This window comes from Pelophylax lessonae (assembly GCF_965119305.1).
Source record: "Pelophylax lessonae genome assembly, chromosome: 8".
Classification (NCBI taxonomy): domain Eukaryota; kingdom Metazoa; phylum Chordata; class Amphibia; order Anura; family Ranidae; genus Pelophylax; species Pelophylax lessonae.
The window spans coordinates 16,923,927-16,943,139 of NC_138775.1; the positions used below are offsets into that span (position 1 = coordinate 16,923,927).

The following is a 19,213-nucleotide window of genomic DNA, read 5'->3' on the forward strand; positions in this document are numbered from 1 at the left end:
GGCGTTACCCTTTGGTCTTCAGCTCCTCGGGTGATCACAAATGTTTTGGCCCTGGTCTTAGCATTGCTAAGGCAGAAGGGTATTGCGGTACTGGGGTACTTGGATGACCTCCTTCTGTGAGCAGAGTCTCCGAATGCCTTAAAAGATGGTCTGGAAATTTCTGTGCAAACTCTGCAAGAGTTCAGATGAAAACTGACTTTCCAAAAGTCTGTTCTTGTCCCGTCCACCAAGCTGGACTACCTGGGCCTGACCCTGGACACGGCCTCAGTCCGGGTGTTTCTTCCGGAGGTGCAACTCCAGAAGTTGCAAGATGCGATATGACTCCTGTTGTCGAGGCGGCGGTCATCTCTCAGGACATGTATACAAGTGCTGGGCTTGATGGCTCCACCTTCGAGGCGGTTCCATTTGCTCAGTTCCATACTAGATCTCTGCAAAAGGAGATTCTTGCCAAATGGAACAAGAACCCACAGATTGTCTCTAGACAATCTGATCCTTTTGAGCCGGGGTACGAGGGGATCCCTGATCTGGTGGCTCCGCTCTCTGGCGCTTCAACAGGGAAAATCTTTTCTCCCCTTGTTCTGGACGGTGGTCACCACGGATGCCAGCCTGTCCGGGTGGGGAGGTGCCTTTTGGATTCTGAAGGAGTCCAGCCTGCCGATCAATATCCTGGAAATTCAGCCAATCAGGCTTCGCCTGACCCAATGGATGGTTTGTCTGCAGGGGCGCCCAGTAAGGATTCAATCGGACAATGCCATATGTCAATCATCAAGGGGTCATCAAAAGTGTCCTAGCGGCCCAGGAAGTAGCCCAGCATTCTAAGGTGGGCAGTACGGTTCCTTCTAGCTATCTCTGCTGTGCATATTCCGGGAGGTAGAAAAATGTCAGGCGGACTACCTCAGCCAAAAACGACAAACAAACACAAGGGCGCACCGGCGTAGTGCATTATACTTTAAAAGATTTATTTAAAATGAAAGGTATAAAATACTCACAAATGAGTTTTTGATAAAAGCATATCAAACAAGGTACATGATCCTCAGCATCGAGATCAAGAGAGTACCGTCCCCCGAAGCTGTACAGGCTAACGCATTTCGAGGCTTAGCCTCTTCCTCAGAGACTACCTCAGCCGGCAGACGTTGGATCAGGGAGAATGGTCTCTCCACCAGGAGGTGTTTCATTGACTGTGTCTCTGGTGGGGGACTCCCTTTTTGGGGCCAGTATCGTTTGATGTACGCATTTACCCCAATAACTCTTTTGCCAAGACTCCTGCGAAGAATCGAGGCAGAAGGGATTCCGGTCATCCTAGTGGCACTGGACTGGCCTCGCGGGTCCTGGTATGCAGACCTAGTGCGGCTGGTCGCCGATGTCCCTTGGAGACTTCCTCTCAGAGAAAGCCAGGTGCTGAAGGATAGAGGGTTGTCTGAATCGGTGATTACTATGCTGTTAAAAGCTAGAAAATCTACTTCTAAGAAGATTTATCTGTGAGTCTCGGGTGGGGGGGGGGGGGGGGGGGGATGGTGGTTCCTTTTCAGTGTCTTTGGAGTTTCTCCAAAGAGGTGTACATCAGCATTTTGCCTTGGGTACCATTACAGGCCAGATTTCAGGCCCTAACGATTTTTTTTCAGCGCACGTTGGCCACAAATTCCTTGGTTCACACCTTTGTTCAAGGGGTCCGCCGCCTGATTTTCCCGGTTCTCCGTTACCTCTGTGGGATCTCAGTTTGGTGCTGTTGGTTTTCAAGCCTTTTGAAAATATTTGTGAGGTTTCTCTGATTACTCTTTCAAAGAAGGTAGCATTGTTGGTGGCTATTACTTCTGTGCGCAGGGTGTCGGAGTTGGCTGCGTTGTCTTGTGGTTCACTCTATGTAGGGGTTCAAAGAGACAGTGGTGCTTCGTCCCTGCCAATAGTTCCTTCCTAAAGTGGTCTCTGGCTTCCATTTAAATGAAGACATTGTGTTGCCTTCCTTGTGTCCTAAGCCTAAGCATCCTAAAGAGATTGCCTTACATTCATTGGATGTGGTTCGAGCAATCAGGGTGTACCTGGCGGTGACTGAGTCGTTCCGAAAATCGGATTTTCTTTTTGTCCTTACGGAAGACCCCGTAAGGGGCTGGCCCCAACTGCTGCGACCATTTCTAGATGGATCAGACAGACGGTGGTGCAGGCCTATTCTATTAAGGGTCAGGTTCCTCCTTTCCCTGTTAAAGTGCATTCTGAGGGCACTTAGTTGTCTCTTGGGCCTTCCGTGATCAGGCGTCTGTAGTGCAGGTTTGCAAGGTGGCCACCTGGTCATCCGTGCACACTTTCACAAATTTTTATAAGGTGGATGTGTTGGCATCTGTGGATGCTTCTTTTGGCTGCAGGGTTTTGCAGGCTGCTTTTGGAGAGGATTAGTCCTCTTTGAGGGTGTTTTTTTTGTCAGGTGAGTCCCAGTTGTTCTTGGTTGAGCTCCTGTTTTACCTGGTTGGCTATATATAGCCTTTGGGAAGTGTGTTTTCTTGCTCCCTCATGTTGCAACCCCTCATATTGACACTGCTTTGGGACGTCCCAAGGGTCAAGAAGATCTGGAGCTGTGTGCGTCAATGAACAAAAGAGAAAACAGAGTTTTTGTCTTACCGTAAAATCCTTTTCCCTGATGTTCATTGTTGGACACAGCACCCACCCCTCTATTGAGTTGGGTTTTATGTTCTTTTGACACTGTTTGTTCAAAACTGAAGATCTATAGCAGGAAGTGAGAGTATACCCCCTGGGACTGCCCTGTAGACGTAGTCATTTTTTTCCCCCTAGCATCCTACTCCTGTAGGGGGCAGCATAAACCCAAGGGTCAAGAAGATCTGTAGCTGTATCCGTCAATGAACAACAGAGAAAATGATTTTACAGTAAGACAAAAATCCAGTTTTCCCATTCTCCTTCATGCCGTTTTACGTTTCCCGGTGTATTCCTCTCTCCCGAGGTGTCATGGTGGAACATGGGTCTCTTCCCGTGTCACTTGTCATGTAAAAAAAACAAAAAAAAACCTGCTAAAGAAAATTGTCCTTGTTGCTCATAACAACCAGCGTCTTTCTTTTAAATTTCAGGCCTGTGTAAAAATAATGTTGCTTGTAGGCGGATGGGTTTAGTTGGGGGCCTCTGTAAGAATGAATGACAGTGTGATGCCCTGGGCCACACTAGCAGTAAGTTTTAGAAGCCTCACATGCTCTGTTCTAGATTCTCTCCATCTATTTATAAGTCTCCTAATTCTCCAGATCTCTCTCTTTTTTTTTTTTTTAATCAGCGTTATCACTTTGTTGGAAGTTGTCAGTTCCTGTCTCATGTGTCTCCTGGATTGGGCACAGTGTCCTGGAGCAAGTTTAGGGAATTGAATTAATGAATCTCATTAGCGCTGTGTGTCGGGCCTCCCTGGAGGACGTTCTTCCGGCACCCAGAAAAGAGGCCAAAGCTTTTCATCTCCGCTTACCTGGAGGGAATGGGAAAGCATTGTATTAATAGAGGTGGAGGAGCCTTTAGCTGTACTAATAACCCACTTTTCTCTTTCTGTACACCCTCTGCACCCTCCGTCCCTCACCGCAGTCCTTTCCTAATTAATCCTGGAACTAGTTCAGCCGTGAATTAGGAGGTAACTTCTGAATTTGCTGATGTTACTGACCTCTTTGTACTGCAGCAGCTCTGATGGCGGTGTGTGAGGAGGTCACATTGTGTGTCTGTAGAACAGCGGGTGACGTGGTGTGTAGGTCACAGAAGGTTACGCCTGTGTGTGATATGGTGTTGCGTGGTCCACTGCCAGCTGACAGAGGACTTGGTCAGATGTCTTTTCAGTCTTCATTTTGATTGGTCTAGCTTTAGAGCCATAGAATTCCTTCAGGGGTTCTTGTCGGATCCCCTGGTTTGATTAGTAGTAGGGAATAACCAAAGTACCCTCCTGCATTATATCCCTCGCCAACATCATAGAGACAGTTTTTTTCCCCTAGAGACCACCAATGACCGTTTTCTGCCAAGCTAGAAGCCACAGATTTCCTTTAAGGGTACTTGTCCAATCTGCTGGTTTGATCTGTGGTAGGGAGTATCCTATGTACCCCCAGCACTGCATTATACAGTGCCTTGCGAAAGTATTCGGCCCCCTTGAACTTTTCGACCTTTTGCCACATTTCAGGCTTCAAACATAAAGATATAAAACTGTAATTATTTGTGAAGAATCAACAAGTGGGACACAATCATGATGTGGAACGAAATTTATTGGATATTTCAAACTTTTTTAACAAATAAAAAACTGAAAAATTGGGTGTGCAAAATTATTCAGCCCCCTTAAGTTAATACTTTGTAGCGCCACCTTTTGCTGCGATTACAGCTGTAAGTCACTTGGGGTATGTCTCTATCAGTTTTGCACATCGAGAGACTGAAATTTTTGCCCATTCCTCCTTGCAAAACAGCTCGAGCTCATTGAGGTTGGATGGAGAGTGTTTGTGAACACCAGTTTTCAGTTCTTTTCACAGATTCTCGATTGGATTCAGGTCTGGACTTTGACTTGGCCATTCCAACACCTGGATATGTTTATTTGTGAACCATTCCATTGTAGATTTTGCTTTCTGTTTTGGATCATTGTCTTGTTGGAAGACAAATCTCCGTCCCAGTCTCAGGTCTTTTGCAGACTCCATCAGGTTTTCTTCCAGAATGGTCCTGTATTTGGCTCCATCCATCTTCCCATCAGTTTTAACCGTCTTCCCTGTCCCTGCTGAAGAAAAGCAGGCCCAAACCATGATGCTGCCACCACCATGTTTGACAGTGGGGGATGGTGTGTTCAGGGTGATGAGCTGTGTTGCTTTTACGCCAAACATAACGTTTTGCATTGTTGCCAAAAAGTTAGATTTTGGTTTCATCTGACCAGAGCACCTTCTTCCACATGTTTGGTGTCTCCCAGGTGGCTTGTGGCAAACTTTAAACGACACTTTTTATGGATATCTTTAAGAAATGGCTTTCTTCTTGCCACTCTTCCATAAAGGCCAGATTTGTGCAGTATACGACCGATTGTTGTCCTATGGACAGAGTCTCCCACCTCAGCTGTAGATCTCTGCAGTTCATCCAGAGTGATCATGGGCCTCTTGGCTGCATCTCTGATCAGTCTTCTCCTTGTATGAGCTGAAAGTTTAGAGGGACGGCCAGGTCTTCGTAGATTTGCAGTGGTCTGATACTCCTTCCATTTCAACATTATCGATTGCACAGTGCTCCTTGGGATGTTTAAAGCTTGGGAAATCTTTTTGTATCCAAATCCGGCTTTAAACTTCTCCACAACAGTATCTCGGACCTGCCTGGTGTGTTCCTTGTTCTTCATGATGCTCTCTGTGCTTTAAACGGACCTCTGAGACTATCACAGTGCAGGTGCATTTATACAGAGACTTGATTACACACAGGTGGATTCTATTTATCATCATTAGTCATTTAGGTCAACATTGGATCATTCAGAGATCCTCACTGAACTTCTGGAGAGAGTGTTTGCTGCACTGAAAGTAAAGGGGCTGAATAATTTTGCACGTCCAATTTTTCAGTTTTTTATTTGTTAACAAAGCTTGAAATATCCAAAAAATTTCGTTCCACTTCATGATTGTGTCCCACTTGTTGATTCTTCACAAAAATTTACAGTTTTATATCTTTGTTTGAAGCCTGAAATGTGGCAAAAGGTCGCAAAGTTCAAGGGGGCTGAATACTTTCACAAGGCACTGTATCCCTTGCCAACATCAAAGAGACAGTTTATTTTCCCTAGAGACCATCAGGGACAGATTTCTGCCAAGCTAGTAAATTTGCCTCCTTTTGATTGGCCCAACTTCAGAACCGTAATTTTTCTTCAAGGGTTCTTGTCTAATCTTCTGCTTTATTCTGTAGTAGGGAGTGGCCTGAATACCCCCCAGCATTGCACTATATTCCTCACCAACACCATAGGGACAGTTTATTTCCCCTAGAGCCCATCAATAACAGTTGTTCGCCAAACTAGTAGACACGCTTCATTTTGATTGGCCCAACTTCAGATCCATAGGTTTCCTTCAAGGGTTCTTTTCTAATCTGATGCTTTGATCTGTGGTAGGGCATGACTTTAATACCTCCCAGCACTGCATTCTATGTCTTGTCAACATCATAGGGCCATTTTTGTTTCCTCTAGAGACCATTGGTGACAGTTTTTTGCCAAGCTAGTAGATTTGCTTCATTTTGAATGGCCCAACTTCAGAGCCATTGATTTCCTTGAGGGGTTCTTGTCCAATCCACTGCTTTGTTCTGTGGCAGGGAGTAACCTACAGTAAACACCCCCCAGCACTGCATTATATCCCCTGCCAACATCATAGGGAGAGTTTATTTCCCCTTGAGACCACCAATGACACTTTTTCACCAAATTAGTACACTCACTTCATTTGGATTGGCCCAATTTCATAGCCATAGATTTCCTTCAAGGGTTCTTGTCCAGTCTGCTGCTTTGATCCGTGGTAGGGAGTGACCTAAATACCCCCTCAGCACGCAATTTTATCCTTCACCAACATCATGGGGACAGTTTAGTTTCCCCTAGAGACCACCAATGACTGTTTCTGCCAAGCTAGTAGAATTGCTTAATTTTTATTGGCCCAACATCTGATCCAAAGATTTTCAAGGCTTCTTGTTCAATCCGCTGCTTTGATCTGTAGTAGGGCATGACCTAAATACCCCCCAGCACCGCATCCTATGTCTCGCCAAAATCATAGGGACGTTTTTGTTTTCCTCTAGACACCATGAGTGACAGTTTTTCACCAAACTAGTAGATTTTCTTCCTCCCAGCTGATTCTCTTAGGCTCCTATTTCACAAATATTCCATGTAGAATTTTCCCGGTCAGACAGGCCCTTGCACCAGATTACTGTGCAAGATCTGAAGGAGATCTTTCTTTCTGTTTCCAGCTTTACCGTACACCACCGGGATTTGGAGCCATGTTCTAGAAGGAACTCTATAGCAATATATTGTTTATCCTTACGGGACTCCTAAACTAAAAATTCTCCACCTTTCCCTCAAGACTGCTTTTCCATGAGAGCTCCTGAGATTGTGTTGGTTAAATGTTGTCATTGGAGATTACAATGTTGTCAGCGATCCTCCTATCAGCACTATCTCCCTTCCCTCTTAATGTTTCTTCATTCCTGGAGCAGAGTTGCCACATGAACACAGCAGAAAACTCACAACAGACGATTGTAAAAGTTAAGGTCTATGCTGTTTTTTGTCTGGCAGGGTCCCGGAGTTTGTACGGGAGAAGCGATTTGGGAATTGGCTGAAGGATGCCCGGGACTGGGCCATATCTAGAAACCGCTACTGGGGTACCCCCATACCATTGTGGGTCAGTGAGGACTTTGAAGAGGTGTGTATTGGTGCAGGCTCTTGTATGATGCCGCTCAATGAAGTGAACCTGTGCTGTCACTGTGCTGATAAAACCAAATATAGCTGTACAGAGAAACAAATTAGGATTACTGTTAAAACCTTATAGTCTTTATAACCCCCCCCCCCCCCATATCTCCTTCTCTCTCTTTCCTCTTAAAGTCTTCCTCTATAACTCCCCCGTCACCTTCTTTCTTCTTCCTTTTAATAGTCTTCCTCCATAAAACCTCATCACCTTATCTCTCCTTCCTCTCAAAATCTTCTATACCCCCTCTGTCATCTGTTCTTCTCTTCCTCTCATAGTCATCCTCTATAATCCCTCTGTTATCTTCTCTCTTCTTCCTATTATAGTCTTCCTCTATAACCCCTCAGTCATCTTCTTCCTCTCATAGTCTTCCTCTAAAACCCCCTCAGTCATCTTTTCTTTTTCTTCCTCTCATAGTCTTCTTCTCCCGTCTTCCTCTATAACCCCACTGTCATCTTCTCTCTTATTCCTCTCATAGTCTTCCTCTATAACCCTTTTGTCGTCATCTCTCATCTTCCTCTCATAGTCTTCCTCTACAAGCCCTTTGTCATCTCTCTTCATCCTCTCATGGTCTTCCTCTATAACCTCTCTGTCACCTTTTCTTTTCGTCCTCTCATAGTCTTCCTCTATAACCCCTCTGTCATCTTCTCTCTTCTTCCTCTCATAGTCTTCCTCTAACACCTCTCTGTCATCTTCTCTCTTCTTCCTGTCATAGTCTTCCTCTAAAACCCACTCCGTCATCTTTTCTTTTCTTCCTTTCATAGTCTTCTTCTCATAGTCACCTTCTCTCTTCTTCCTCCTAAAACCCTCTGTCACCTTCTCTCTTCTTCCTCGCATTGTCTTCCTCTAAAACCCACCGTAACGGAATCCGATGACCCACACTGTACTTGTGGTCTTCCGTCAGTATACAGCTTCCTCGCAGTCATGAACATAGATATCAAATCCCAGCCGCCATCATTCAAAGCTAGCCTGACACTTAGTTTGTATACTGGAAACAACTAACTCCTTTATTGAACAAGAAACAGACTTTTATACACTTGAGAAGTAGGTCAGTCACTACATGATTATTTACCCAAAACATCACACAATGGTTAGATAACGAGGTACAGCTAACTCATGGCTAATCCCAATTAACATGCTAATTAACTCAGTACACTTAAGCCAGCCTGGAAGACCAGACTGTCGACACCAAAGCTAAAACAAGATACATTACACATATCGTAGTGTAAATACTGAGAACCCACCGTAAACAATAGGTGAGCAAATCAGCATAATTTACAATGCGTGAAAGACAGGTGTTTGAGCTGATGACATGCATCTGGTTCAAGTCTGACCAACTGAAGCAGTCCAAACCATCAATTTATCTGTCACATAGTTTTTTCAGTCTCAGTGACGGTGCGTACCATCACACCCCCTCAGTCATCTTTTCTTTTCTTCCTCATAGTCTTCTTCTCATAGTCACCTTCTCTCTTCTTCCTCCTATAACCTCTCTGCCATCTTCTCTCTTTTTCCTCTCATAGTCTTCCTCTATATCCCCTCCGACATCTTCTTATGTCTTCCTCTCATAGTCTTCCTCTATAACCCTTCTGTCATCTTCTTTCTTCTTCCTCTTATAGTCTTACTCTATAACACCTTTGTTGCAATCTCTCTTCTTTCTCTTATAGTCTTCCTCTGTAACCCCTCTGTCATCTTTTTCCTCTTAAAGGCTTCCTCTAAAACCCCCCTGTCATTTTCTCTTTTCTTCCTCTCATAGTCTTCTTCTCATAGTCTTCCTCTCTAACCCCTCTGTCATCTTCTCTCTTCTTCCTTGCATAGTCTTCCTCTAAAACCCCCTCTGTCGTCTTTTCTCTTCTCCCACTTATAGTCTTCCTCTATAATCCTTCTGACATATTCTCTCTTCTTCCTCTTATCCCTCTGTCACCTTCTCTCTTCTTCCTCTTATCCCTCTGTCACCTTCTCTCTTCTTCATCTTATGATCCCTCTGTAATCTTCTCTCTTCTTCCTCTCAAAGTCTTCCTCTTTAACCCCTCTGTCACCTTCTCTCTTCTTCCTCTCAAAGTCTTCCTCTATAACCCCTCCGTCATCTTATCCCGTCTTCCTCTCATAGTTCTCTTTAACCCCTCAGTCACCTTCTCTCTTCTTCCTCTTATCCCTCTGTCACCTTATCTCTTCTTCCTCTTATCCCTCTGTCACCTTCTCTCTCCTTCCTCTTATCCCTCTGTCACCTTCTCTCTTCTTCCTCTTATCCCTCTGTCACCTTCTCTCTTCTTCCTCTTATCCCTCTGTCACCTTCTCTCTTCTTCCTCTTATCCCTCTGTCACCTTCTCTCTTCTTCCTCTTATCCCTCTGTCACCTTCTCTCTTCTTCCTCTTATCCCTCTGTCACCTTCTCACTTCTTCCTCTTATCCCTCTGTCACCTTCTCTGTTCTTCCTCTTATCCCTCTGTCATCTTCTCTCTTCTTCCTCTTATCCCTCTGTCACCTTCTCTCTTCTTCCTCTTATGATCCCTCTGTAATCTTCTCTCTTCTTCCTCTTATCCCTCTGTCACCTTCTCTCTTCTTCCTCTTATCCCTCTGTCACCTTCTCTCTTCTTCCTCTTATGATCCCTCTGTCATCTTCTCTCTTCTTCCTCTATAACCCCTCTGTCACCTTCTCTCTTCTTCCTCTCAAAGTCTTCCTCTATAACCCCTCTGTCATCTTATCCCGTCTTCATCTCATAGTCCTCTTTAACCCCTCTGTCACCTTCTCTCTTCTTCCTCTCATAGTCCTCTTTAACCCCTCTGTCACCTTCTCTCTTCTTCCTCTAATAGTCTTCCTCTATAATCCCTCTGTCACCTTCTCTCTTCTTCCTCTTATCCCTCTGTCACCTTCTCTCTTCTTCCTCTTATCCCTCTGTCACCTTCTCTCTTCTTCCTCTTATCCCTCTGTCACCTTCTCTCTTCTTCCTCTTATGATCCCTCTGTCACCTTCTCTCTTCTTCCTCTTATCCCTCTGTCACCTTCTCTCTTCTTCCTCTCAAAGTCTTCCTCTTTAACCCCTCTGTCATCTTCTCTCTTCTTCCTGTCCTTGTCTTCTTCTATAACGCACCATCACCTTTTATCTACTTCCTCTTATAGGTATTCTGTGTTGTCCATCTCGTATGTTTTCCATGTTGTTCTCTTTAGTCCCCCCTTTATGTTTCTGGTTTCATCTGCTTGTTTTTTTATTCCATCCTCCTCCTGTCTTCTTTTGACCTTCTCCTGAGACTCCCTTTTGTTTCCTCTTTTAATCAAACTTAATGGTTTCCTGTGTTATCCTTCTCCATCGCATAGCTACGTAGTTAGTCGGGGTTAAAAAAAGAAAAAAAAGCGTCCATCTAGTTCAATTAATAGAATAAATGATAAAAACATTTTTTTTTTTAAAAGGGAAGCTGATAAAATTAGAATATCATCAAAAAGTTAATTTATTTCAGTAATTCAATTCAAAAAATGAATATCATATATTTTTCATAGATGCGTTACACACAGAATGATTATATTTCAAGCATTTCTTTCTTTTCATTTTGATGAATATGGCTTACAGCTAGTGAAAATCCAAAATTCAGTATCTCAGAAAATTAGAATATTATATAAGACCAAAAAAAAAAAAAGGGGTCGGGGGGGGGGGGGTTTAATGCAGAAATGTTTTCTTACTGAAAAGTATCTCCATGTACAGTATAGTATGCATTCAATACTTGGTCGGGGCTCCTTTTTCATGAATTGCTGCATCAGTGCTGTGTGGAATGGAGGCGATCAGCCTGTGGCACTACAGAGATGCTATGGAAGCCCAGGTTGCTTTGATAGCGGCCTTCAGCTTGTCTGCATTGTTGGGTCAGTATGGTTTAAAAATTGATGAGGGTTTTTTGCAAATTTCCCCTCTAAGGCTTAATGTAAACAAGAATGTCTCGTTGCTGGATTTTGAGAACTGTAATTCGGAGAATGCTCAGGACATGGATGACGTCATATTTGGTGAAATCCTTTTCCTTATTGTTGTCCTGTGTTTTGTAGGTTGTATGTGTGGGCTCACTGGCAGAGCTGGAAGAGCTGACTGGTGTGAAAGTGACAGACTTACATCGGGAGAGGTGAGTTCTGTAACCTGCTGATGTGCCTTCACTTGTATGTAACAGATGCCTGCATACTGTCCAAATTAAAAAGCAGAAACCGCCTCAGCAGCCATCAATGGGCGCCATAGCTCAGAGAGCCCCTTCCCATGTTTGGGCGCCATTGCTCAGAGAGCCCCTTCCCATGTTTGGGCGCCATAGCTCAGAGAGCCCCTTCCCATGTTTGGCTGCTGTAGCACAGAGAGCCCCTTCCCGGGTGTGGGTGCCATAGCTCAGAGAGCCCCTTCCTGGGTGTGGGCGCCGTAGCTTAGAGAGCCCCTTCCTGGGTGTTGGCACCATAGCTCAGAGAGCCCCATCCCGGGTGTGGGTGCCATAGGTCAGAGAGCCCCTTCCCGGGAGTGGGTGCCATAGCTCAGAGAGCCCCTTCCCGGGTGTGGGTGCCATAGCTCAGAGTGCCCCTTCCCATGTTTGGGCGCCACAGCTCAGAGAGCCCATTCCCATGTTTGGGCGCCATAGCTCAGAGAGCCCCTTCCCATGTTTGGGCGCCATAGTTTAGAGAGCCCCTTCCCATGTTTGGGCGCTGTAGCTCAGAGAGCCCCTTCCTGGGTGTGGGTGCCATAGCTCAGAGAGCCCCTTCCCGGGTGTGGGTGCCATAGCTCAGAGAGCCCCTTCCCGGGTGTAGGCGCCATAGCTCAGAGAGCCCCTTCCCGGGTGTGCTCAAAGTGAAAAAATGTCATCAGCACACCAAGGATTCTTTAAAAGGGTCCAAAGCTTTATTCCGAGGTCACATGATAAATATATAGCAATGTTTCAGAGCCACACAGGGCCCTTCCTGGTTGTGGGCGCCATAGCTCAGAGAGCCCCTTCCTAGGTGTGGGCGCTCCAGCTCAGGGAGCCCCTTCTCAGATGTGGGCGCTTCAACTTCGAGACCTCCTTCCCAGGCATGGACATTATTCTATACTCTAATTGTTGAAGATCTTTATTCTAGGTGAGCTTCAGAATGAAACAAAGTAGGTTGTGGAAAGATACAGTAAAATAGGGTGAGGTACCGTAGGAGCCCGTCTATATGATTAGCAGGCTTTCTTCATATACAGATGTTATGCTGCGGGTTCACCTTGTGTACACAGGATTATGTGTACAAAAAAAGTCAGTCTAGTTGCACAGATTGTTTTTTCCTTTGGCGTTTCTAGAAAATGGTGTATATGAAAGGTATGGCTGTACGGAGGACTATAACCCTATGCAAATAAAGAGAAGCCTCTGGATAATTCGATCTTTACATATGAAGCAAGCTGCTAACCATATAGACAATCTCTCCCACCACATCCTATTTTACCATATCTTACCACAATCTACTCTGTTCCATTATGGGCCATCCTAAAATGCCTAACTATATACCCCTTACTACTCCATACTCTGCACCCCACCCCTTCCTCCATACCTTGCTTCTTACTGCACTCCACCCTACCCGACCATTATATACTGTCCCTCACTTATTACCGCCACCCTACCCTGTATTATGTACTGCACTCTACCCCCCTCATGCACTACCTTGCTTACCACACATCACCCTACTCTGTAATATGTACTACACTCTACCTCCCTCACTCCACACTACTCTGTATTACAGTATCTCCCAAAAGTCAGTATACCCCTCACATTTTTGTAAATATTTTATTCTATCTTTTCATGTGACAACACTGAAGAAATGACACTTTGCTACAGTGTAAAGTAGTGAGTGTACAGCTTGTATAACAGTGTAAATTTGCTGTCCCCTCAAAATAACTCAACACACAGCCATTAATGTCTAAACCACTGGCAACAAAAGTGAGTACACTCCTAAGTGAAAATGTCCAAATAGGGCCCAATTAGCCATTTTCCCTCCCTGTGTCATGTGACTCTTTAGGCCCCATGCACACGGGGCGTTAGAAAAAACGTACGTCAAAGTTAGTTCTGACGCCGGAAAAAGCAGCTGTAAAAACGTGCTTTCAGTAGCTTTTTCCATTGGCGTTATTGCACGTTTTGCCACGTTGCTTTTAGCAGCGTTTTTTTTTCTTCCATTCAAAATCAATGGTTCCCTATGGGAGCCTATTGATTTGAATGGAGGTCGCACCGCAACACCGCAAGTCGGATCCGACTTGCGCTGTGAGAATCTTGAGGGGGAACTCCACGCCAAAATGGGAAAAAAACGGCGTGGGGGTCCCCCCCAGGGTTCCAAACCAGGCCCTTCGGGTCTGTTATGGAATTTGAGGGTAGCCCCATGCCGAAAAGACGGCGTGGGGTCCCCCCCAAAATCCATACCAGACCCTTATCCGAGCATGCAGCCCGGCAGGCCAGGAAAGGGGAGGGGACGAGCGAGCGGCCCCACCCCCCCTGGACCACACCAGGCCACATGCCCTCAACATGGGGGGGGTGTTGGTGCTTTGGGGCAGGGGGAGCTCTGCACCCCCCACCTCAAAGCACCTTGCCCCCATGTTGATGAGGACAAGGGCCTCATCCCCACAACCCTGGCCGGTGGTTGTGGGGGTCTGCGGGCAGGGGGCTCATCGGAATCTGGAAGCCCCCTTTAACAAGGGGGCCCCCCAGATCCCGGACCCCCTCCCTATGTGAATGGGTATGGGGTACACTGTACCCCTACCCATTCACCCCATAAAAGGCAGTGTATGGAAATAACGACAAGAGACGTTTTGGAAAGTTTATTAAAAATCTTCATCCGACTCTTCTTGTCTTCTCCTCTCCGGGGTCTTCTCCGGGGTCTTCTGCTCTTTTGCTGTCCCCCTCTTCTTGTGTTCTTCTCTCCGGGGTCTTCTGCTGTCCCCTCTTCTGCTGTCCTCTCTTCTTTTCTTCTCCTCTCCGGTCTTCTGCTCTTTTGCTGTCGGCTGTCTTCTTCCTCCGGTCCTCCTCCTCCGACGTCTCCGCTGATTATGCCTATCTCCGGTCTCTTCAGCTTATTATATAGCCATTAGGGGCGTGGCCCCGATGACGTCATCGGGAGGCCCCGCCCCCTCATGTCACATATGACGTCATCTGTGACATGAGGGGGCGGGGCCTCCCGATGACGTCATCGGGGCCACGCCCCTAATGGCTATATAATAAGCTGAAGAGACCGGAGATAGGCATAATCAGCGGAGACGTCGGAGGAGGAGGACCGGAGGAAGAAGACAGCCGACAGCCGACAGCAAAAGAGCAGAAGACCGGAGAGGAGAAGAAAAGAAGAGAGGACAGCAGAAGAGGGGACAGCAGAAGACCCCGGAGAGAAGAACACAAGAAGAGGGGGACAGCAAAAGAGCAGAAGACCCCGGAGAGGAGAAGACAAGAAGGGCGGACAGCAAAAGAGCAGAAGACCCCGGAGAAGACCCCGGAGAAGACCCCGGAGAGGAGAAGACAAGAAGAGTCGGATGAAGATTTTTAATAAACTTTCCAAAACGTCTCTTGTCGTTATTTCCATACACTGCCTTTTATGGGGTGAATGGGTAGGGGTACAGTGTACCCCATACCCATTCACATAGGGAGGGGGTCCGGGATCTGGGGGGCCCCCTTGTTAAAGGGGGCTTCCAGATTCCGATGAGCCCCCTGCCCGCAGACCCCCACAACCACCGGCCAGGGTTGTGGGGATGAGGCCCTTGTCCTCATCAACATGGGGGCAAGGTGCTTTGAGGTGGGGGGTGCAGAGCTCCCCCTGCCCCAAAGCACCAACACCCCCCCATGTTGAGGGCATGTGGCCTGGTGTGGTCCAGGGGGGGTGGGGCCGCTCGCTCGTCCCCTCCCCTTTCCTGGCCTGCCGGGCTGCATGCTCGGATAAGGGTCTGGTATGGATTTTGGGGAGGACCCCACGCCGTTTTTTCGGCATGGGGCTACCCTCAAATTCCATAACAGACCCGAAGGGCCTGGTTTGGAACCTTGGGGGGGGACCCCACGCCGTTTTTTTCACATTTTGGCGTGGAGTTCCCCCTCAAGATTCCCACAGCGCAAGTCACCCCGCAAGTCGGATCCGACTTGCGGTGTTGCGGTGCGACCTCCATTCAAATCAATAGGCTCCCATAGGGAACCATTGATTTTGAATGGAAGAAAAAAAAACGTATAACGTGGCTTAACGAACGTTAAGCAACGTTATAGCAAAGTTATTCAGCTTTTAGCAGCGTCAGGCGTTTTTAACGCTGTAACGCTGGTCCTCAGAACGCGCAGGTGGTGGGTTCTTGTTGCAGCCCAAAAACGCCTAAGCCACTTACAGCTCAAAAACGTCTGAGTGTGCATGAGGCCATAGAATAACATGGAGGGGCGTTTTTAGGCTGCAAAAAGAAAACGCCTGACGCTGCTTACAGCAGCGTTAAAAACGTCCCGTGTGCATGGGGCCTTAGTGTTACAAGGTCTCAGGTGTGAATGGGGAGCAGGTGTGTTAAATTTGGTGTTATCGCTCTCACTCTCTCATACTGGTCACTGGAAGTTCAACATGGCACCTTCTTAAGATGATGCACAAAAAAGCACACAAACAGTTTGCTGAGGACAAGCAGACTATGGACATGGATTACTGGAACCATGTCCTGTGGTCTGATGAGACCAAGATAAACGTATTTGGTTCAGATGATGTCAAACGTGTGGTGGCAACCAGGTGAGGAGTACAAAGACAAGTGTGTCTTACCTACAGTCAAGCATGGTGGTGGGAGTGTCATGGTCTGGGGCTGCATGAGTGCTGCCGGCACAGGGGAGCTACAGTTCATTGAGGGAACCAGGAATGCCAACATGTACTGTGACATACTGAAGCAGAGCATGATCCCCTCCCTTCAGGGACTGGGCCGCAGGGCAGTATTCCAACATAATGACCCCAAACACACCTCCAAGAGGACCACTGCCTTCCTAAAGAAGCTGAGGGTAAAGGTGATGGACTGGCCAAGCATGTCTCCAGACCTAAACCCTATTGAGCATCTGTGGGGCATCCTCAAATGGAAGGTGGAGGAGCGCAAGGTCTCTAACATCCACCAGCTCTGTGATGTCGTCATGGAGGAGTGGAAGAGGACTCCAGTGGCAACCTGTGAAGCTATGGTGAACTCCATGCCCAAGAGGGTTAAGGCAGTGCTAGAAAATAATGGAGGCCACACAAAATATTGACACTTTTGGCCCAATTTGGACATTGTCACTTAGCGGTGTACTCACTTTTGTTGCCAGCAGTTTAGACATTAATGGCTGTGTGTTGAGTTATTTTGAGGGGACAGCAAATGTATACTGTTATACAAGCTGTACACTCACTACTTTACATTGCAGCAAAGTGTCATTTCTTCAGTGTTGTAACATGAAAAGATAGAATAAAATATTTACAAAAATGTGAGGGGTGTACTCACTTTTGTGAGATACTGTGTATACTACACTCTACCCCCTCATACACTATCTTGCTTACCACACTCCACCCTACTCTTTATAATATACTGTACACCCCACATACACTACCTTACTTACTACACGTCACCCAACTGTGTATTATATACTGCACTCTACCCCCCTCATACAGTACCTTGCATACTACACGTCACCCTACTCTGTATTATATACTGCACTCTACCCCCCCCCTCGTACCTTACTTCCTACACATTACCCTACTCTGTATTATATACTGCACTCTACACCCCTTATACAATACCTTGCGTACTACATGCCACCCTACTCTGTATTCTATACTGCACTCTACACCCCTTATACAGTACCTTGCATACTACACGTCACCCTACTCTGTATTATATACTGCACTCTACACCCCTTATACAGTACCTTGCATACTACACGTCACCCTACTCTGTATTATATACTGCACTCTACCCCCCCCCCCCATACAGTACTTCACTTACCACACTTCTCCATACTCCACCATACTCAGCATTATATATCATACCCTACTTATCACACTGCTCCATATTCTGCATTATAAATGCTGCATAAACCCTTTGCACACTGCTATATCCTTTCAAGCAAGGTTTGCAATGTAAAACAGGGATATTTAGTTCACACATATTGCAATTCATATTTAAGCTGGTCATCTGCGTCAAAATAATCCCTCTTTAGCCGGTCCTACGCTGCTTTGCCACTGCAAATGCTACTGTGGACACAATGCCAGCCTGGGGCAAAAAGACACAAAATGGGGAAGAGCTACACGGTTTAGGTCTGGTCACTGACCTGCAATGCAGTGGAAACTTGAAAATGTATAGCAGTGTGCAAATGGTTCATCCAGTGTTTTTAGTGTTAATATGTGGTCACACCCCTTTAGAATCTGGTAGATTATATGCATGGACAAGCTATTGGGATCTGAGCACAGCTATATATTGTTTACTGAACTCTACCCTTCCTACAGTACTTTGCATATCATACTCTGCTTATTCTTCCTCACTCTACCACCCTCATATTCTTCTTCAGGGACCATTGGAAGGCCAAGAATATGTCTCACCTCCAATTTCTCTGCCTCATCCACACAGGTGTATGTGTGTGAGGGCCATGTTTGGCTGTATGGGGATGCACAGGGGTTTAGTTCATCCCCATGCAGTCAGTCCCATTCATGTCAGATGGGATGCAGCGACTCCACAGGCACAGCCGTGCGGGTTCCTGAACTCAGACAGCATGCGCTTAGGGCCATGTACCTGCACGGCTGCTAAATTAGGAGCAGGGGATGTGTCCATGCAGCTTCTGCGTCCCAAATTACATTAATGGGACTGCCTGCATGGGGATTCATAGCTCACATGTGCATCCCCATGTGGGCAAACACAGCCCTCGCGCTGGTGTACGCTGTAGTACAACCATATAAAACAAGGCCTTAGATGATTCCCCATAATATTTCTAATCTTGTATATGTTGTCTTATGTGTAGTGTCGATCAGCTGACCATTCCATCTCGCTGTGGGAAAGGCACTCTGCGACGGGTGACCGAGGTATTTGATTGCTGGTTTGAGAGCGGCAGCATGCCCTACGCTCAGGTGCATTATCCGTTTGAGAACAGAAGAGAGTTTGAAGATTGTTTCCCCGCTGACTTCATAGCAGAGGGAATTGACCAGACACGTGGGTGGTAAGTGTGCGGCCTTTGTATTCAACTTTTACTGAGGCTGGCTGCTATAGAACCAAGTCTGACTCGTTGCCCCTTTCTCAATCCTCAGGTTCTACACACTCCTCGTACTCTCTACTGCACTGTTTGGTCAACCACCATTCAAGAATGTCATAGTAAACGGTCTGGTCCTGGCCAGGTAGGTGCTTTGTGTGTCATAGTAAACAGTTTAGTCCTAACCTGGTAGATGCTCTGTGTGTCATAGTAATAGACCTGGTGCTGGCCTGGTAGGTGTTCCGTGTGTGTCAAAGTTTACAGCCGAGGTGCTTAACCTTTGGCTCGCAGGCCACATGTGGCCCTTGGAGCCCTTTGATGTAGGCCTCGGCCTCAAACCAGGAAAGCACACTTCTATAAGTGTTCCACTTTGTCATAGTAAACGATCCAGTCCTGGCCATGTAGGTGCCCTTTGTATCATAGTAAACTGTCTAGTTCTGGCCAGGTAGGTGCCCTGTGTGTCATAGTAAACTGCTTAGTCCTGGCCAGGTAGGTGTCCTGTGTGTCATAGTAAACTGCCTAGTCCTGAACAGGTAGGTGCCCTGTGTGTCATAGTAAATTGCCTAGTTCTGACCAGGTATGTGCCCTGTGTGTCATAGTAAACTGCCTAGTTCTGGCCAGGTAGGTGCCCTGTGTCATAGTAAACTGCCTAGTCCTGGACAAGTAGGTGCCC

General features: G+C 46.5%; 1 protein-coding gene across 2 annotated transcripts in view; it reads left to right on the forward strand.

The window, feature by feature from the left end:
- IARS1 (isoleucyl-tRNA synthetase 1) overlaps positions 1-19,213 on the forward strand; it is a 100,933-nt gene that overhangs the window by 39,140 nt on the left and 42,580 nt on the right. For both annotated transcript variants that reach the window (XM_082265751.1, XM_082265752.1), the window contains exons 14-17: positions 7,226-7,352; positions 11,420-11,493; positions 18,316-18,510; positions 18,599-18,685. In XM_082265751.1, the coding sequence (XP_082121877.1) occupies positions 7,226-7,352; positions 11,420-11,493; positions 18,316-18,510; positions 18,599-18,685 (483 nt within the window). The remainder of the gene's footprint in view (positions 1-7,225; positions 7,353-11,419; positions 11,494-18,315; positions 18,511-18,598; positions 18,686-19,213) is intronic.